Source organism: Pseudophryne corroboree, chromosome 9 (genome assembly GCF_028390025.1).
Source record: "Pseudophryne corroboree isolate aPseCor3 chromosome 9, aPseCor3.hap2, whole genome shotgun sequence".
NCBI classification, from domain to species: Eukaryota; Metazoa; Chordata; class Amphibia; order Anura; family Myobatrachidae; genus Pseudophryne; species Pseudophryne corroboree.
In genome coordinates, this window is record NC_086452.1 from 446,368,304 (window position 1) to 446,386,784 (window position 18,481).

At 45.8% G+C, this 18,481-nt stretch overlaps 1 protein-coding gene across 1 annotated transcript in view; it reads left to right on the forward strand.

Moving 5' to 3' along the window:
• COL7A1 (collagen type VII alpha 1 chain) overlaps positions 1 to 18,481 on the forward strand; it is a 215,617-nt gene that overhangs the window by 107,029 nt on the left and 90,107 nt on the right. The window contains exons 31-42 of the mRNA XM_063941553.1: positions 1,221 to 1,364; positions 2,804 to 2,970; positions 5,713 to 5,739; positions 11,841 to 11,867; positions 11,982 to 12,026; positions 12,289 to 12,381; positions 13,514 to 13,585; positions 13,729 to 13,764; positions 13,942 to 13,995; positions 14,229 to 14,297; positions 15,983 to 16,096; positions 16,835 to 16,861. Coding sequence (XP_063797623.1) covers positions 1,221 to 1,364; positions 2,804 to 2,970; positions 5,713 to 5,739; positions 11,841 to 11,867; positions 11,982 to 12,026; positions 12,289 to 12,381; positions 13,514 to 13,585; positions 13,729 to 13,764; positions 13,942 to 13,995; positions 14,229 to 14,297; positions 15,983 to 16,096; positions 16,835 to 16,861 — 875 coding nt within the window. The remainder of the gene's footprint in view (positions 1 to 1,220; positions 1,365 to 2,803; positions 2,971 to 5,712; positions 5,740 to 11,840; positions 11,868 to 11,981; positions 12,027 to 12,288; positions 12,382 to 13,513; positions 13,586 to 13,728; positions 13,765 to 13,941; positions 13,996 to 14,228; positions 14,298 to 15,982; positions 16,097 to 16,834; positions 16,862 to 18,481) is intronic.

Consider the following 18,481-nt stretch of genomic DNA (forward strand, 5'->3'; position numbering starts at 1 on the left):
TGGACGTAGTCCGGGCCCTAAAAATCTATGTTTACAGGACAGCTGGAGTCAGAAAAACTGACTCGCTATTTATCCTGCATGCACCCAACAAGCTGGGTGCTCCTGCTTCAAAGCAGACTATTGCTCGCTGGATCTGTAACACGATTCAACTTGCACATTCTGCGGCTGGACTGCCACATCCTAAATCAGTAAAAGCCCATTCCACGAGGAAGGTGGGCTCTTCTTGGGCGGCTGCCCGAGGGGTCTCGGCTTTACAACTTTGCCGAGCTGCTACTTGGTCGGGTTCAAACACATTTGCAAAATTCTACAAGTTTGATACCCTGGCTGAGGAGGACCTTGAGTTTGCTCATTCGGTGCTGCAGAGTCATCCGCACTCTCCCGCCCGTTTGGGAGCTTTGGTATAATCCCCATGGTCCTTACGGAGTACCCAGCATCCACTAGGACGTCAGAGAAAATAAGAATTTACTCACCGGTAATTCTATTTCTCGTAGTCCGTAGTGGATGCTGGGAGCCCGTCCCAAGTGCGGACTCTCTGCAATACGTGTATATAGTTATTGCTTAACTAAAGGGTTTTGTTATGAGCCATCTGTTCATGAGGCTCATTTGTTGTTCATACTGTTAACTGGGTATAGTTATCACAAGTTGTACGGTGTGATTGGTGTGGCTGGTATGAGTCTTACCCTGGATTCCAAATCCTTTCCTAGTAATGTCAGCTCTTCCGGGCACAGTTTCCCTAACTGAGGTCTGGAGGAGGGGCATAGAGGGAGGAGCCAGTGCACACCAGATATAGTACCTAATCTTTCTTTTAAGAGTGCCCAGTCTCCTGCGGAGCCCGTCTATTCCCCATGGTCCTTACGGAGTACCCAGCATCCACTACGGACTACGAGAAATAGAATTACCGGTGAGTAAATTCTTATTTTCCATAAGACTGCTTCTCCATATACGAAGCATATTATGGTACACTGGATTTAACTATGGAAAAACAATTTAAGACACTGAAATCATGACGCTTAATTGCTAGGCACAGTGTGTCAAGCACATTTTACAATCGGTTATTACTTGATAGCAGAGTTCTAACAATGCATAGAAATCCACAATGATGTCACCGGTTTCCATTTGTTTTTTTTACCTCAGTAAATGACTTGTTGGTCTTTAGCCAACTTCTACCAGACTGTGTGGGGTCTAACTCAAAGTATCTTCTTGGTGTGTCTGACTTTTAGGCGCTGCCATAGACTTTGCAAAGACTTATCTATTCTCTCCGAGCTATGGAAGGAGACAGAATGTTCCTGGTGTGATGGTCCTTCTGTCAGATGGACCTTCATCCGATGATGTGCTACAGGCAGCTAACACCATCAAGACTGCAGGTACGTAATTCTCTACAGCACGTTTCTTATAGTTACCCAATATATTCTCAGATAATGTCTATCACATTTAGAATTATGTAATGAGTTACGGTATCCTATTATACTGTGACAGCTGGCAAACATGGCATTAAATAAAGCAGTATAATGGTTTATTAATGTTGGAATAGGGTATAGAAGAAAACTGTAACATATTTAGTGCTATTATATTGGTTTAAACCAGTGATCTCCAACCAGTAGCTCGCAAGCTTCCGATAGCTCGCGGTAGTATTTTCGGTAGCTCGCAGAGCGCACGGGCTTGGGCAGTCATTGGCACTCCTCCTCCCTTCATTTTTAATGTGGTGCCGGCCGTCAGCCAATCAGAGCTCGTGGACCGGCAGTGGCGGCACCTGATTGGCTGCCGGACCGTGAGTTCTGATTGGCTCACTTACTGGCACCATATTTTAAATGCCCACTGCCGCCAGAGACTCTGTCACCCTCACCACAGCCGCTCTCTGGCTGCGCTCCCCTCCCCTTTCATCCCTCATACAGGAGGAGCAGCATCGGCAGCAGTAGAAAAAGCCAGCAAGGGTTAGCACTGTGTGGGGCACTGTATCGTACACTGCGGGGGGGCATTTTATCTGGCGCTGTGGGGGACATTTTAAATGGCACTACGGGGGGAATTGTATCTGGCACTGGTGGGGGCATTGTATCTGGCACTGCTGGGGGGCATTATTTGTGTATCTATCACTGCTGGGGGGCATTATTTGTATATCTGGCACTGCTGAGGGGCATTTGTGTATGTTGCACTGCTGAGGGGCATTATTTGTGTATCTAGCACTATGCGGGGGGCATTACTTGTAGTTGTGAGGACACACCTACTTTTGTGAGGCCACACCCACTTTCACAGGAACGCACGTGCATTGGGGGGAGGGGGTAGCTTCTTCAGAGGTTTTCTTTTCCGAAAGTAGCTCACACCCCAATTAAGATTGGAGATCACTGATTTAAACCATAAATATATTTTGATACCCAGGATTTGGGAGTTAGATGAATGATTTATGACATGGTGAACTTATAGTAATCTGCCGGGATCTTGTCTGGTCATTTATGCAGTCTAAAAGTCAGGGCAACACATCATATGCAGCTGAATATCACCCTGTTAGTGATCCTTAGGGGTGACCCCAGATTGGGAGGGCATCATTAGAGATATAGGGGGACATTTACTAAGCAGTGATAAAAGCGGAGAAGTGAGCCAGTGGAGAAGTTGCCCATGGCAACCAATCAGCACTGAAGTAACATCTATAATTTGCATACTATAAAATGATACAGAGCTGCTGATTGGTTGATGGGGAAATTTCTCCACTGGCTCACTTCTCCATTCTTATCACTGCTTAGTAAATGTACCTCATAGCCAAACATTGCCTCTCTGTGACAATATTGATCATTTCACCCACTGACCTCAGGTATTCGAGTTCTGGCAGTCGGGATGAACGGCGCAGACCGAGAGCAGCTACGTAGGATTGTCACTGGCCAGGTCCCACGGAATGTCTTCTTCACCCAGAACACCGAGAACCTCGACAGCCTGGTGGATCCTTTGACAGAGGCGATATGCTCCGTTGCGCAAGCTGAAGTAAGAAACGGGTTCCATTTAATAAAATAAAAATAGCAACTTACAGAACAGGACGTACCCTCCTCCATCTCATTTGTTTTTAATCCTAGAGCAAATTCTGACTTCTCCAGACCCAATATAATGTAATAAACATGATGGCTCCATTATAGACATTTATTGTCCGGAACAGTTAATATTTTAATTTACTTTTGTTATTTTAACATTAGCGTTTAGCCTTACTTATTTCTGCTGTCTGAATCAGAGGATTGAGGGGTCATTCAGACCTTATCGCACGCTAGTTTTTTTTTTTTACAGCGCTGCGGTCAGGTCAGAACTGCGCTTGCGTATGCACCGCAATGCGCAGGCGCATCACACGGGTACAAAGCGGATCATTGCTGTGCGATGGGTTTTACGAAGAATCCATTCGCACAGCCGATCGCAAGGAGACTGATAGGAAGAGGGCGTTTGTGGGTGGCAACTGCCCGTTTTCTGGGAGTGTTTGGAAAAACGCAGGCGTGTCCAAGCGTTTGCAGGGCGGGTGTCTGACGTCAATTCCGGGACCGGACAGGCTGAAGTGATCGCAGCGGCTGAGTAAGTTCTGAGCTACTCAGAAACTGCACAAAACTTTTTTGTACCGCTCGACTGCACATGCATTCGCACACTTGCAAAGCGAAAATACACTCCCCTATAGGCGGCGACTATCTGATCGCAACACTGCAAAAAAAACTGCTAGCAAGCGATCAGGTCTGAATTAGGCCCTGAGTTAGTAAGTAGATAAAAAAAATAAAAAAAATTAGTATTGCAGAACAATACAGCTTTAATTTCTACCAAGAAGTCTCCATCATCTTATACATATACTGTCTCTCTAACACAGAGGTGGCCAAAAGGTAGATCGTGATCTACCGGTAGCTCACGGAGCATCCGCCGGTAGATCGCAACAGACTTAACAGAAAATAACTGTAAGGAGCCTGCCACCGCTGCTTCTCTTCACAGCTCCCAGGGATGCAGTGTGCGGGTGCACGGGTGACGTAATGACGTCACCTGCGATATGAGGATCTGGGCGCTAGTTGGATCCAGTTTGATCCAGCCGGTGGTGGCGACGACGACAGGAGAAGTAGCCAGCGGGAGGCCATGCAGCGTGAAAGCGGGAGCCGTGACTGCAGGGAGAGGGAGGACTGAAACTAGGCAGAGTGACAATAAGGGGGGTATCTGCAAAGTGGGGGATTTGTACAGAGGAGGGTATTGTACAAGGGGCTATTATGCAGGGGAGTGGAAGAGGGGGATCTGCAAAGGGTAGGATTTGCACAGAGGGGGATTATTTGATGTTGTCATTCTTAATCATATTTTTAAATGTGAGCATAATTATTGGTGTTATTTGGCGCTGGTAGATCACTGGTAAGTAAGTGAACAAAAAGTAGATCCCAGGTCCCAAAAATCCGGCCACCCTTGCTCTAACAGTTCTTCTGCCTTAGTAATAGTGTCCAAGAGAAAAAGAGAGGAGAGGAAGAAAAAAGTATATACATATAAAGATTGAGAGAGAGAGAGATGGAGAGGGAATATGGAGATGGAGAAGAAAAGAGAGAGAAAGAGTGGGAGAGAAAAGAGTGAATGGGAAGGAGAGATATCAAGAAGAAGAGGGAGAGGGAAAGAGATAAGAAGAGGGAGAGAGAGAGGCTGATGGGTAGAGATAGGGAGAAGGTGAAAGAAAGAAAAAGAAGAAAAAGGGAGAGGGAAAGAGATCGGGAGAAGGAGAGGAAAAAGGGAAAAGGAGAAGGAGAGAGAGGCGGGGGAAGAGATAGGGAGAAGGTGAAAGAAAGAAAAAGAAGAAAAAGGGAGAGTGAAAGAGATCGGGAGGGAGAAAAGTAAGAGAGGAATTGAAAGAGTACAGAGATAGGTGAGAGAGGGATTAAAATAGCAGAGAGAAAAATTAGAATGAGAAATAGAGAGAAGAAAGAGAGACCTGGGGGGAGATTTATCAACGCTTAGAGAGAGATAAAGTCCAGCCAACCAGCTCCTAATTGCCATGTTACAGGCTGTGCTTTAAAAAATGACAAAAATGATTGGCTGGTGCTTTCTCTCCACTTTATCTCTCCCCAAGATTTGATACATCTTTCCCTAAGCAAGGGATAAATAGAGGGGTGTGATATTCCTTTGTATTCCTTGCTTGCTTTTAATTAGCATTATTTATTATTAATTTATTACCGTAAAAAATGTGCGAAATGCGTAATCCCACCCAGGAAAATAAGGTGCGTGCATGAATAACCGTAGTCTGCACCTAGCAAGGAACACTCCCGATCTGGCTACCTTCTGTCTTCTTGGCTTGCAAACAAAGCACGCTTTCCTGTGGAAAGCCGTAGGGCTTCGTACAAAAATCCATGAGTCAGTGGCGCAGTGGAGGCGGGTTTATGTGTTGTAGCCGGCGTTTCCACACTGTTTCAAGGGCACATCATGCCTCTCACACCTAATTGAATATACCCTTATAAGTCGTTAGATATTCAGGGGTTTTATAGTTCGGCTTGCCATACTATCCCTTTAAACCAGGACACCAATGAATTATACAGGTTCTGTGGCTGGCCGACATCAAGCCTGCATTTCCCCGGGTTTCTGTCAGCCACAGAACCTGTGTAATTCATGTGTGTCCCGGTTTAAAGGGATGCTATGTATAGTGATGTATGAATCTATGAGGTCTCAGCATGTTCTGTGTTGCTGACTCCCCCAGGCATTGGAACGTTGTATGACTTATGTTTGTTTTGCTTTGTTTAGGAGCCGTGCACCGTCCAGTGCCCACAGGTAAGGTTCTCACACTGCAGTGATGCTGGCTGGACACATTGTCCTGATGGTGCAGGAGCTAATATTACTGTATGACTTTATAGCCCCATAAAGTGCAGCAGAACCCAAAGACGTGTCTCTGTTCTGCATTGTGCAATAGAGGTATGAGCGGGCAGAGCAATGCAAGTTCTATTGTGTATTGCTTAGAACATGAACGATTTCCATTCACTATACAGTACATTCATTCATTTACACACCCACTCACTTCTTCATGCAGTAATATTCTTATTCACTCACTCACTCACTCACTCACTCACTCACTCACTCACTCACTCACTCACTCAGTCTCAGACATAGAATATATTCTATTGGGAACTACTCCTGTGTGGACAATCAGGCATGAGTTCCTAAGATGACTATAAGCTTTGACTTAAGTAATAATGTCACACTGACATCTGGTGTCCCCAGAGCAATGACACACTGACACCTGGTGTCCCCGGAACAATGACACACTGACACCTGGTGTCTCCGGAACAATGACACACTGACTCCTGGTGTCCCCGGAACAATGACACACTGACACCTAGGGTCTCAGAGCTATGTCACACTGACACCTGAGGTCCACAGAACAAAGTCACACTGACACCTGGGGTCCCCAGAACAATGACACATTGACACCTGGGGGTTTATTTACTAATATTCGTGTTTTTGCCGTTTTGAAGGGTGTTTGATCTCGAATGGTATCGGGTGCATTTTACTGCAACTTTTTTAATCCTGATACGGTCATTCACTAAGCTGCCGAGTTTTGCACATTCGTTTTTTCCGATGTCGATGTGATTCGTAATATCAGGCAGTGTTTTACCGGAGTGATGAGTAAAACACTGCCTGACAAAACACAAGGAATCCCGTCCGGATCTGTGAGATCCATGCAGGGCTTCATTGTGTACCTTAAAAAGTTCATTAAAAAGTCTTAAAAAAGTTAGAAAAAATTGCGTGGGGTCCCCCCTCCTAAGCATAACCAGCCTCGGGCTCTTTGAGCCGGTCCTGGTTGAAAAAATATGGGTGTAAAAATGACAGGGGTTCCCCCATATTTCAACAACCAGCATCGGGCTCTGCGCCAGGTCCTGGTTCCAAAAATACGGGGGACAAAAAGCGTAGGGGTCCCCCGTATTTTTTAAACCAGCACCGGGCTCCACTAGCTGGGGAGATAATGCCACAGCCGGGGGACACTTTGATATCGGTCCCTGCGGCCATGCTATTAAAACCCCAACTAGTCACCCCTGGCCGGGGTACCCTGGAGGAGTGGGGACCCCTTCAATCAAGGCGGCCCCCCCCCTCCAGCCACCCAAGGGCCAGGGGTGAAGCCCGAGGCTGTCCCCCCCATCCAAGGGCGGCAGATGGGGGGCTGATAGCCTTGTTTCCAAAATGTGAATATTGTTTTTAGTAGCAGTACTACAAGTCCCAGCAAGCCTCCCCCGCAAGCTGGTACTTGGAGAACCACAAGTACCAGCATGCGGTGGAAAACCGGGCCCGCTGGTACCTGTAGTACTACTACTAAAAAAAAAACAATAAAAACAGGACACACACACCGTGACCGTACAACTTTATTACATACATGCACACCAACATACACACATACTTACCTATGTTCCCACGAGGCTCGGTCCTCTTCTCCATGTAGAATCCTAGGGGTACCTGTGAAAAAAATTATACTCACATAATCCAGTGTACCTTCTGTTCTTTGTATAATCCACGTACTTGGCAAAATAATAAAACGGAAACCCGACCACGCACTGAAAGGGGCCCCATGTTTACACATGGGACCCCTTTCCCCGACTTCCAGGACCCCCCTGACTCGTGTCAAAGAGGGTCCCTTCAGCCAATCAGGGAGCGCCACGTCGTGGCACTCTCCTGATTGGCTGTGTGCTCCTGTAGTGTCTGTCAGGCAGCACACGGCACAGATACAATGTAGCGCCTATGCGCTCCATTGTAGCCAATGGTGGGAACTTTGCGGTCAGCGGTGAGGTTACTTTCGGTCAACCGCTGACCGCAAAGTTCCCACCATTGGCTACAATGGAGCGCATAGGCGCTACATTGTATCTGTGCCGTGTGCTGCCTGACAGACACTACAGGAGCACACAGCCAATCAGGAGAGTGCCATGACGTGGCGCTCCCTGATAGGCTGAAGGGACCCTCTTTTACACGAGTCAGGGGGGGTCCTGGCAGTCGGGGAAAGGGGTCCCATGTGTAAACATGGGGCCCCTTTCAGTGCGTGGTCGGGTTTCCGTTTTATTACTTTGCCAAGTACGTGGATTATACAAAGAACAGAAGGTACACTGGATTATGTGAGTGTAATTTTTTTTACAGGTACCCCTAGGATTCTACATGGAGAAGATGACCGAGCCTCGTGGGAACATAGGTAAGTATGTGTGTATGTTGGTGTGCATGTATGTAATAAAGTTGTACTGTCACGGTGTGTGTGTCCTGTATTTATTGGGGTATTTTTTTAGTAGTAGTACTACAGGTACCAGCGGGCCCGGTTTTCCACCGCATGCTGGTACTTGTGGTTCTCCAAGTACCAGCTTGCGGGGGAGGCTTGCTGGGACTTGTAGTACTGCTATTAAAAACAATATTCACATTTTGGAAACAAGGCTATCAGCCCCCCATCCGCCGCCCTTGGATGGGGGGGACAGCCTCGGGCTTCACCCCTGGCCCTTGGGTGGCTGGAGGGCGGGGCGCCTTGATTGAAGGGGTCCCCACTACTCCAGGGTACCCCGGGCAGGGGTGACTAGTTGGGGTTTTAATGGCACGGCCGCAGGGACCGATATCAAAGTGTCCCCCGGCTGTGGCATTATCTCCCCAGCTAGTGGAGCCAGGTGCTGGTTTCAAAAATACGGGGGACCCCTACGCTTTTTGTCCCCCGTATTTTTGGAACCAGGACCAGGCGCAGAGCCCGGTGCAGGTTGATTAAATATGGGGGAAACCCTTATAATAAATAAATATAGTTTGCCGCGCTTGTGGAAAAAGCTGCTCAAGTTGTTGTTTGACGTGTATGGAAATTGGACCGAGCGCTTATGTGTGCAAATGTATAATGTTCTAAGAAAAGTAAAAGTTGATGTGAAAAAATTGATGTGAAAAAATTAATTAAAATATGTATATTGATTTAAAAATAAAAATAAAAATAAAATAAAAATTAAAATTTAAAATGAAAATAGATAAGAATAGAAATAAATTATAATTGGGGTGGGAATCGGATGGGGAAAGGGGAGAAGTGCAATGTTTACAGCTCCTTTTTGAAAAATTGTGGAGCTTGTGGACACTTATTGAAAGGGTACAGTCTGTTCTTTTGTAACTTTCCCTGACTTACCCTATTTTGCTGTGCAGATGCGGCTGGAGGCTTTTGGTATCTCTGACAGCGTTCAAGTGCTGTAACTCACGATCTCCTCCTCTTAGCTGCACTGTAGCCGCTGCTCCGTTCGTCAAACCGGAAGTTGAGATGTTTACTTCCGGTATTCGGGCGCTGGCGGCGGCTGGCTTCGTGTCTTTAGTGTCCTCAGTGTTTGCTTTGTTCTTCTTATACTCCAACGTGTTTCGAATCGCAGCAGGATTCTTTTTCAAGGAGATAAAAAGAATCCTGCTGCGATTCGAAACGCGCCCGAATACCGGAAGTAAACATCTCAACTTCCGGTTTGACGAACGGAGCAGCGGCTACAGTGCGGCTAAGAGGAGGAGATCGTGAGTTACAGCACTTGAACGCTGTCAGAGATACCAAAAGCCTCCAGCCGCATCTGCACAGCAAAATAGGGTAAGTCAGGGAAAGTTACAAAAGAACAGACTGTACCCTTTCAATAAGTGTCCACAAGCTCCACAATTTTTCAAAAAGGAGCTGTAAACATTGCACTTCTCCCCTTTCCCCATCCGATTCCCACCCCAATTATAATTTATTTCTATTCTTATCTATTTTCATTTTAAATTTTTATTTTTATTTTATTTTTATTTTTATTTTTAAATCAATATACATATTTTAATTAATTTTTTCACATCAATTTTTTCATATCAACTTTTACTTTTCTTAGAACATTATACATTTGCACACATAAGCGCTCGGTCCAATTTCCATGGGGGAACCCCTGTCATTTCCCCCCCCATATTTTTTCAAACAGGACCAGCTCAAAGAGCCCGAGGCTGGTTGTGCTTAGGAGGGGGGACCCCACGCAAATTTTTTTATAGATTTTACACTAAACAGACCCTTTCCCATAGGTAACCATGCGCAGATCTCACTGATCCGTGCATGGTTATCCAAACTCGACTGGAAAAAGCAGGTCTATTTTATTGCTGCTTGTTTTAACGAATCGAAAAAAAACAGACCCTCACTTGAGCACTCAGAAACTAACACCCAAATACGAATGAATAGTGAATGCCCGTATTCTATGAAATAACAGCCGCGTTTGACTGATGGTCTATTCATTCGTATTTCTGAACGTTGTCATTCAAACCATTACGAATAGTCCAAACACTGCCGAGATTGGTGCTTAGTGAATTCCCGGATTGGAACTTAGAAAAAAAACCACAAATCGGCCAAACTCGGATTTTTAGTAAATACTGGCCCTGGTGTCCCAAATTAATGACACACTGACACCTGTGGTCCCCATAACAATGACACACTGACACCTGGGGTCCCCAGAAGAAAGTCACACTGACACCTGGGGTCCCCAGAACAATGTCACACTGACACCTGTGCCTGTGGTCCCAGAGCAATGACACACTGACACCTGGGGTCCCAGAACAATGTCACACTGACATCTGGGGTCCCAGAGCTATGGCACACTGACATCTGGGGTCTCAGAGCAATGTCACACTGACACCTGGGGTCCCCAGAACAAAGTCACACTGACACCTGGGGTCCCCAGAACAAAGTCACACTGACACCTGGGGTCCCCAGAACAAAGTCACACTGACACCTGGGGTCCCCAGAACAAAGTCACACTGACACCTGGAGTCCCCAGAACAAAGTCACACTGACACCTGGGGTCCCCAGAGCAATCTCACACTGACACCTGGGGTCCCAGAACAATGTCACACTGACATCTGGGGTCCCAAAGCAATGTCACACTGATACCTGGGGTCCCAGAACAATAGTACACTGACACCTGGGGTCCCAGAACAATAACACACTGACACCTGGGGTCCCAGGACAATGTCACACTGACACCTGGGGTCCCAGAGCAATGTCACACTGACACCTGGGGTCCCAGAACAATAGCACACTGACACCTGGGGTCCCAGAACAATAACACACTGACCCCTGTGGTCCCAGAACAATGGCACACTGACACCAGGGGTCCCAGAACAATAACACACTGACACCTGGGGTCCCAGAGCAATGTCACTCTAACACCTGGGGTCCCAGAGCAATGTCACTCTAACACCTGGGGTCCCAGAACAATGTCACACTGACACCTGTGGTCCCAGAACAATAACACACTGACACCTGGGGTCCCAGAACAATAACACACTGACACCTGGGGTCCCAGAGCAATGTCACACTGACCCCTGTGGTCCCAGAGCAATAGTACACTGACACCTGGGGTCCCAGAACAATAACACACTGACACCTGGGGTCCCAGAACAATGTCACACTGACACCTGGGGTCCCAGAACAATAACACACTGACACCTGGGGTCCCAGAACAATAGCACACTGACACCTTGGGTCCCAGAGCAATGTCACACTGACCCCTGTGGTCCCAGAGCAATAGTACACTGACACCTGGGGTCCCAGAACAATAACACACTGACACCTGGGGTCCCAGAACAATGTCACACTGACACCTGGTGTCCCAGAGCAATGTCACACTGACACCTGGGGTCCCAGAACAATAACACACTGATACCTGGGGTCCCAGAGCAATGTCACACTGACCCCTGTGGTCCCAGAACAATAACACACTGATACCTGGGGTCCCAGAACAATGACACACTGACCTTTATGATCCAGGCTATAAAATGTTTGGGCACCTCTGCAATAAGCAATTCTCAAATAAATGTGATACAATGTTTATATACAATATACTGTGTAATTAATTAATTAATTACTTACTTGACGTGTTTCATCTGTTTAGGGAGAAAAGGGGCAGAAAGGAGATGTGGTGAGTAGTATCAGTGCATGTGAACGCTGGCGCCATCTAGCTGTTGCTGTTGGTAGTATCTGTGCATTTTGTACCACAACACTTGCTTAATGAGAATATGCATATTTCTTACAGGGGAGCTCTGGACGTCCGGGGTTAGCAGGACCTCAGGGAGAAATAGTGAGTAGTAATAGTTCAACCAAAGTGGATAAATATACAGTGTAACAGTTGCATCATTTGTATTTGTTTGCAGAATAATTTCATGTGTTCTGTGTGATAACTTTGTGCTGTGTGTTTTCCTGATATACAAATGAGTGTCATTGAAAACACAGCACCAGTTGCACTAAATTCCTTTGGAAATCAGAGGTACTTTATGGTTCAATCATTACTTCTACAAAGTGTATTATTGCAGCAGTAATAAATAATGATTTGTGTGTTACAGGGTCGCCCTGGTGCCACTGGTCCGCCAGGCCCTGTTGGACCACGTGGGTTTCCCGGTGAGGATACAGCTTCTACAGGACCGAAAGGTGAACCTGTAAGTAATCACACTGTTTTAGGGTTGGTGAAACGTGGTACTTACATGATTTTAACTATGCATTGCACATCCCTCCTGTGAAGTCACCAGTCACCTGACAAATGTAATTATTCCCCTTATTATATGTGGACCTGTCAGGTTCACACAGTGGTGGCGGCCATTTTGTGTGCTGCTACAACATCCAGCCTCAGGTCACTGGGAACCGCTTTCCACCTCACGCCTCCGTGATGTCACATTTCCCAGTGATAGTAGCTGCCTCTACTGTGTGTGAATGATATGTCCGCTTTCCTAGGAGGGAATGGGGTTTGGCGATAACATTTTCAACATCCTTGTTTTCCTATTTTGAGGTTTTGGTGTGAGCTCCGGCGACATTAAGCCTAATTCAGACTGGATTGCAGCAGACGCACTGTGCGTGCGCACCCCGAGAGCCCAGTGAGATGCTAAAACCATCTCGGGGCTGCGATCGCCTCTGCCTGATTGACAGGGGACGGGGGTGCCAAAGGCATTAGACCATGGTTGGCGGGGCGCAGTCCGGACAACGCAGGCATGTTCGGACCGTGTGGAGCTGCGGTGGCATGGAGCTACTCGCCAGGTGCAGAAACATCACCGCCGTGCGATGCTTTTGCACCTGTGCAGGATGGGGGGGAGGGCCTGACATGCGGAGCGGACTAGCCCTGTGCTGGGCGTCCCCCCGCATGTCAGAGTAAATGGCGGTAGATTGTTGTACCACACACATTGTATAGGAAGCATGCGTGGGCAAGTAACAGCGTCAATTTACTGTGCTAGGACTTAAAGTCCTCTACAGGGCACTGCAGCGGTAATTGTTACTCAGGCTATTGTCACACACGTTCTTCATGCACAAAAACAGATATATGTTCCAGCTGTCTGCAGATAGGACGGTGGCAGAGTTTCTGTCATATAATTAGCTGCAGGCATCCCCACAGTTCCAGTACCGGCGGGTCAGGACTTTAGTAAGTTTCCATATACTACCGGCATTCATATACCGCGTGTAACCATAAAGTAACTGGCACTTAAATATGTGAGGACATAAAGTTACCCATGACACTACACTACGATAGAGAAGTTTATGGAGTGTGTCACAAATCTCTGACGTATATAAACTATCCTATAGGGAGATCCAGGGGCTGATGGTATCCCCGGAAGTCCCGGTCGTCCTGGAAGCCCTGGTAGTGCAGGCATTCCGGTGAGTAAACCTTTACAACATGCTCAGTATACGTAATACCATCACAGTCGTTACTATTAGCCCAGTATTGTTTGTCATAAATGCTATATTTACCATAGATGCACTCATAATATAATTATGTCCTTGTTTTTCTTTCCTTTCAGGGGGCACAAGGCTCTCCGGGAGACAAAGGAGACACCGTAAGTATTATTTTCCAGACTGTGAATGAATAGTTACAGATGGAGCCTGGCTCATCTAGCCTTCTCTGCTGCACCATGGTGCAATCATTTTATGGTGACGTTGGCACTTAGTGCCCCCTCAGAGTGGTTTATCCAATCTTCACCTCTCTAACTGGTAATCATCTGGTCTGTTCTTAGGGAAGTCGGGGACCCCCAGGCTTAGCTGGTCCAAAAGGGGAGAGAGGATTACCGGTAAGTCTCATGGGTGGCCCATTCTGGTCAACCATAAGGGCCACCTGAGCCATACTCTTTCCATTCACGTTACCCAATATGCTACAGTCGAATGGTTACTCATAGTCTACCTTTAACTCGTACCCCGAAATATCAGCATTCCATGTTATAGTCATAGAGATCACATGAAGCCGTCTGCGTGTTCTCTGCCTGACTGAGGTCATATTGTGAGATTACTCTTTCTCTGTGTATAGGGAGAACCTGGGGAGGTGATAAATGGAGGAGGAGGAGTTCCTGGCAGGAAGGGCGAACCGGGGAACCCAGTAAGTACATTCATCAGCACATTTGTAAATGAGTTTTTGTCAAAGGTAAGTGCTGTCCACTGTGCCTACCGTTGTAAATAAATTCCCAGATTTGAATTTTTCTCCAGTGTGAAAGGCAATAAAATGACCAGAGAACAATGATACATACAAGTTCCAGCTAATACCAAATCTTAATGGAAAATTCTGCGTTAAAATTTAGCTTGCGGTAATCCCACAGTTTGCACATACTGTGGTTTTCTGTTCACGCCCTCCTGAGGTAGTAAGTAGGACTCTCAAGCGCGCGTCAATCCAAAGCTGCGGCCGTTTAGCTCAATATCTACGTTTTGCTCTGTAAACCTAAAGCTAACACGCGCTAAAGTTTAGCGCGTGTTAGCTTTAGGTTTACAGAGCAAAGAAATGGCCTTAAAATGTAATAGTTCTGGGCGTTAAAGCTCGAAACTATCTATCCACGGCTAATTGTATCTGCCACCAAAAGTGGCAATTGGCAAATAAGTTCTGGAATAGATTGTCTGAAAATCTTATATTATTCTGTGCTATAAAACCCATTCTAGCTTTTATGTTTGGAATCAACTTTCACTTTTCAAAAGTCCTGCTCTTGCCCCTACGACATAGGTAATTTGGCCTTGAGACCCTTATTATCCTGCATGTTTGCATTAATTAATTTGAGTTCAAGTGTTGCTGCCTTCTCTGCTAAGCTAAACTTATATACCCCCACCCATCCTCTTCGTTCCGCTAATGCATGCCACCTCTCCTGCCTACTGATTACCTCCACCCACCCCTACCTCCAAGATTTCTTACGTGCTGCTCCCTTTCTCTGGAATTCTCTACCTCTCCCCCTCAGACTCTCCTCCCTACAAAACTTAAAATGGGCTGTCAAGACCCACTTCTTCACCAAACCCAGCCAAATCTCATCCTAACCCTCTGTCCCACGCTCACTTTCTACTCCATCTATGTCACCCCTGTCTGTCTGCCCCTCCCCTTTAGAATGTAAGCTCTCACGAGCAGGGCCCTCAACCCTCATGTGCTTATCCTGTGGTTTTCTGCCGCCCTGATACTTATGTCGGTGTCATCTGCTGGTACAGCAAGGCTTATATACCCTGTACTTGTCCTATATTGTCTTCAACTGTAAGTCACTATTTTCTTGTGTTGGTTATTTGTTTATGTACTCTGTAAGTGGGTGCAGCGGATCCCTTGTGGCACCATATAAATAAAGGATAATAATATATAATGAACAGACTAAAGTAATCTACTCTAGTGTCCACATAATGGAAGAATACTTTGCAACAAGGCATCTATCAGACATAAGAATATATATGTCATAAATAAGAATAACTGTTCTGCAAAATGTACGTAAGCTCTAGTGCTACTAATATAAGCACAAATTCTATATAATATGATGACATCATGACTGCTTTGAGCCTCTGATGTCAACTTTGGGTCTTTATTTTATCAGATTTTTTAAGATACAGTTTTCACTAGATATATAATGTATATACATAGCTTTGAGCTGTACCCAGAACGTCGTTGATCAGCTACAGCTATGTCCATCTGTTATGTATAGCCTTACATTTATGCTGGACTCAGTGATAACATATTTGTAAATATTAGCCCCCTAGGCTGCTTACTGCCTCTGGACGGGGTTTGCTGTAATCGCATCAATATAAATCTGTCTCTGTCCACATTAGGGTACTCCTGGGCAGTCTGGAACACCAGGACAGAGAGGGGTCCCAGGGAATACGGGGCCACCAGGGCCAGAAGGACCCAGCGGCCCTCCAGGTGTTTCAGGACAATCTATAAAGGTAACTTTCCATATCTCAATGCCTGCAAGAACTACAGCACTTGTTTACTCATAAAATAACATTTGTGCAAATCAGTAAGTAATTTGTAATTGGACTCTTTTAATTCACCCATTGTATCCATACTTGGCTAAGCTCCCGGAATGTCCAGAGGCTCATAAATTTCCGGGAGCTCTTCTAGACTCAGACAGAGTAGAACAGCCTCCCAGATCTTACCCACTTCTGAATTGAAGTGGGTGATCCAGGTGCTTGGTGATGCAGTTCCTCAGGGGCGGGTTCATTGCATCACGCTCCTTGAACCGCCCACCAGGACCACCCCTATTGTGATTTCCTGGAGGGCACCATTCAAATGTTGTCATGTATGATTTTATCTATAACTGCCTCCTTTGTCATTGACCTCTCTCTCTCTCTCTCTCTCTCTCTCTCTCTCTCTCTCTCTCCGTTTGCATGTAACAGGCCCTCCCAGTCCCCAGCTATAGTATATCATTATTTTGGAAGTTGTTTTTCTGTATAATGTGTAACCATACCAGTATCAACCAATCACAGTTTAGTATGAGGACAGTTCTTCCTCCTAGTTTAACTTCTAATGATTTAAGAGGCCATTAATGATGTTTTGATCATATAAAGGCTTGTGCAACTGACAAAGTGCTTTTAAACAAACTACAGAAAACTAAGGAATGGAATTTATACATTTATATGGGTCCGTGTCCACACATTATATATGTTCTATTTTTCTTCTAGGGAGATAAAGGAGAACGAGGTGAGAGAGTAAGTGCACTTCAAATTATCAATTGCAGTATGTGATATCTACACTGACTTTGGGACAGGCTGGGTTGCAAATCTCCCAAGTCTTTATGTAACTACATCAGTCACCACTAGAGGTCACTCTCTTACCACTCTCCTATACATAACTCAAGAGAACCAGATGAATTTGCACAGAAAACCAATAAACAACACCAAAACCAGATTGCTCATGTCAATGGATTAATGGATTCTCCAACTGCTCCAGAAAAAATATTCAATTCAATATACACAATCCTAACTTTTCTGGATATTATAATATTAAGATAAAAAATATATTTAAACAAAAATACAGATTGATAGGCCCTAAACCCTATATATGAGTGAAAAATGAAAACAAAACATTTAATCAAAGAAAGTGATACCTATCTGTATAATATCTATCTGTATAATATAGCAGCAGGTATATCATTCATATAAGATTAACAAAGGCTGCAAGCTAGAACACTCAGACTCGATAATTTAGTAAGAAGCTTCCAGCCGATCACTGTATTTATAACATGTTTCTTCATTGGTGAATATTTTTCAATGGACGTGACACAAGATGTGTTAGGTTTTAAATATTACACTCTGCAACCAATAGCCGGAGAATGTGACGCTCAGGACTTGGATGTAGGCATAGTAGGACAGTGCCCAGGGGCAACGGAGGCTGCTAGGTGGATTTTCCTCTGTCAGGTTGCTACAGTATGTGGACCACAGGTTATAGTGAGGATGGTCCAATGCTGATCACGTTAATAAGCACACACACACACACACACACACACACACACACACACACACGAAAAAATATTTACAATAATAGTAGTCCTGAGTGATGGGTAATGAAGATATAAGCCAGGTTCTGTGAAGTCTCTTTACTAGTATGCATAGGCAGCAGACCTCCTTACAGGAAACAGTATTTAAGGTAGGTGGCAAATAGTAGGATAAGCAGTATTGCTCAATCGGTGGATGCTGCCAGCTTGATCTTTGGGGGTCATTCCGAGTTGATCGCTAGCTACCATTGTTCGCAGCGCAGCGATCAGGCTAAAAAATGGCCTTTCTGCGCATGCGTATGGGCCACAATGCACACGCGGGACCTACGGGTACAAAGTCCTTTGTGTTTTTGCACAGGTTCTAACGAAGCTTTCAGTCGCATGGCCGAACGCAGGAAGAATGACATGAGGGGGCGTTTCTGGGTGTCAACTGACCGTTTTCAGGGAGTGCTTAGAAAAACGCAGGCGTGCCGGGGAAAACGCAGGAGTGGCTGGGCGGACGCTAGGCGGGTGTGTGACGTTAAAAGCCGTCCCCCCGTCGTTAGAATCAGCGCACACGAAGAGTAACTACAGGGCTGGTCTTGTTTTGCACAAAATTATTTTGGAGGGGCTCTGCTGCACAGGCGTTCACACTTCTGCAAAACGAAAATACATTCGCAAGTGGGCGGCGACAATGCGTTTGCACGGCTGCTAAAAACTGCTAGCGAGCGTTCAACTGGGAATGACCCCCTTTGTGTACTATATAGAGTAGAACCTTGTTGAGAACTATTGCCAGTAGTTTAGCAATAATGTATACACTGGATGACTGTAGGGAGATGGGCCTGTAGGACTCCCG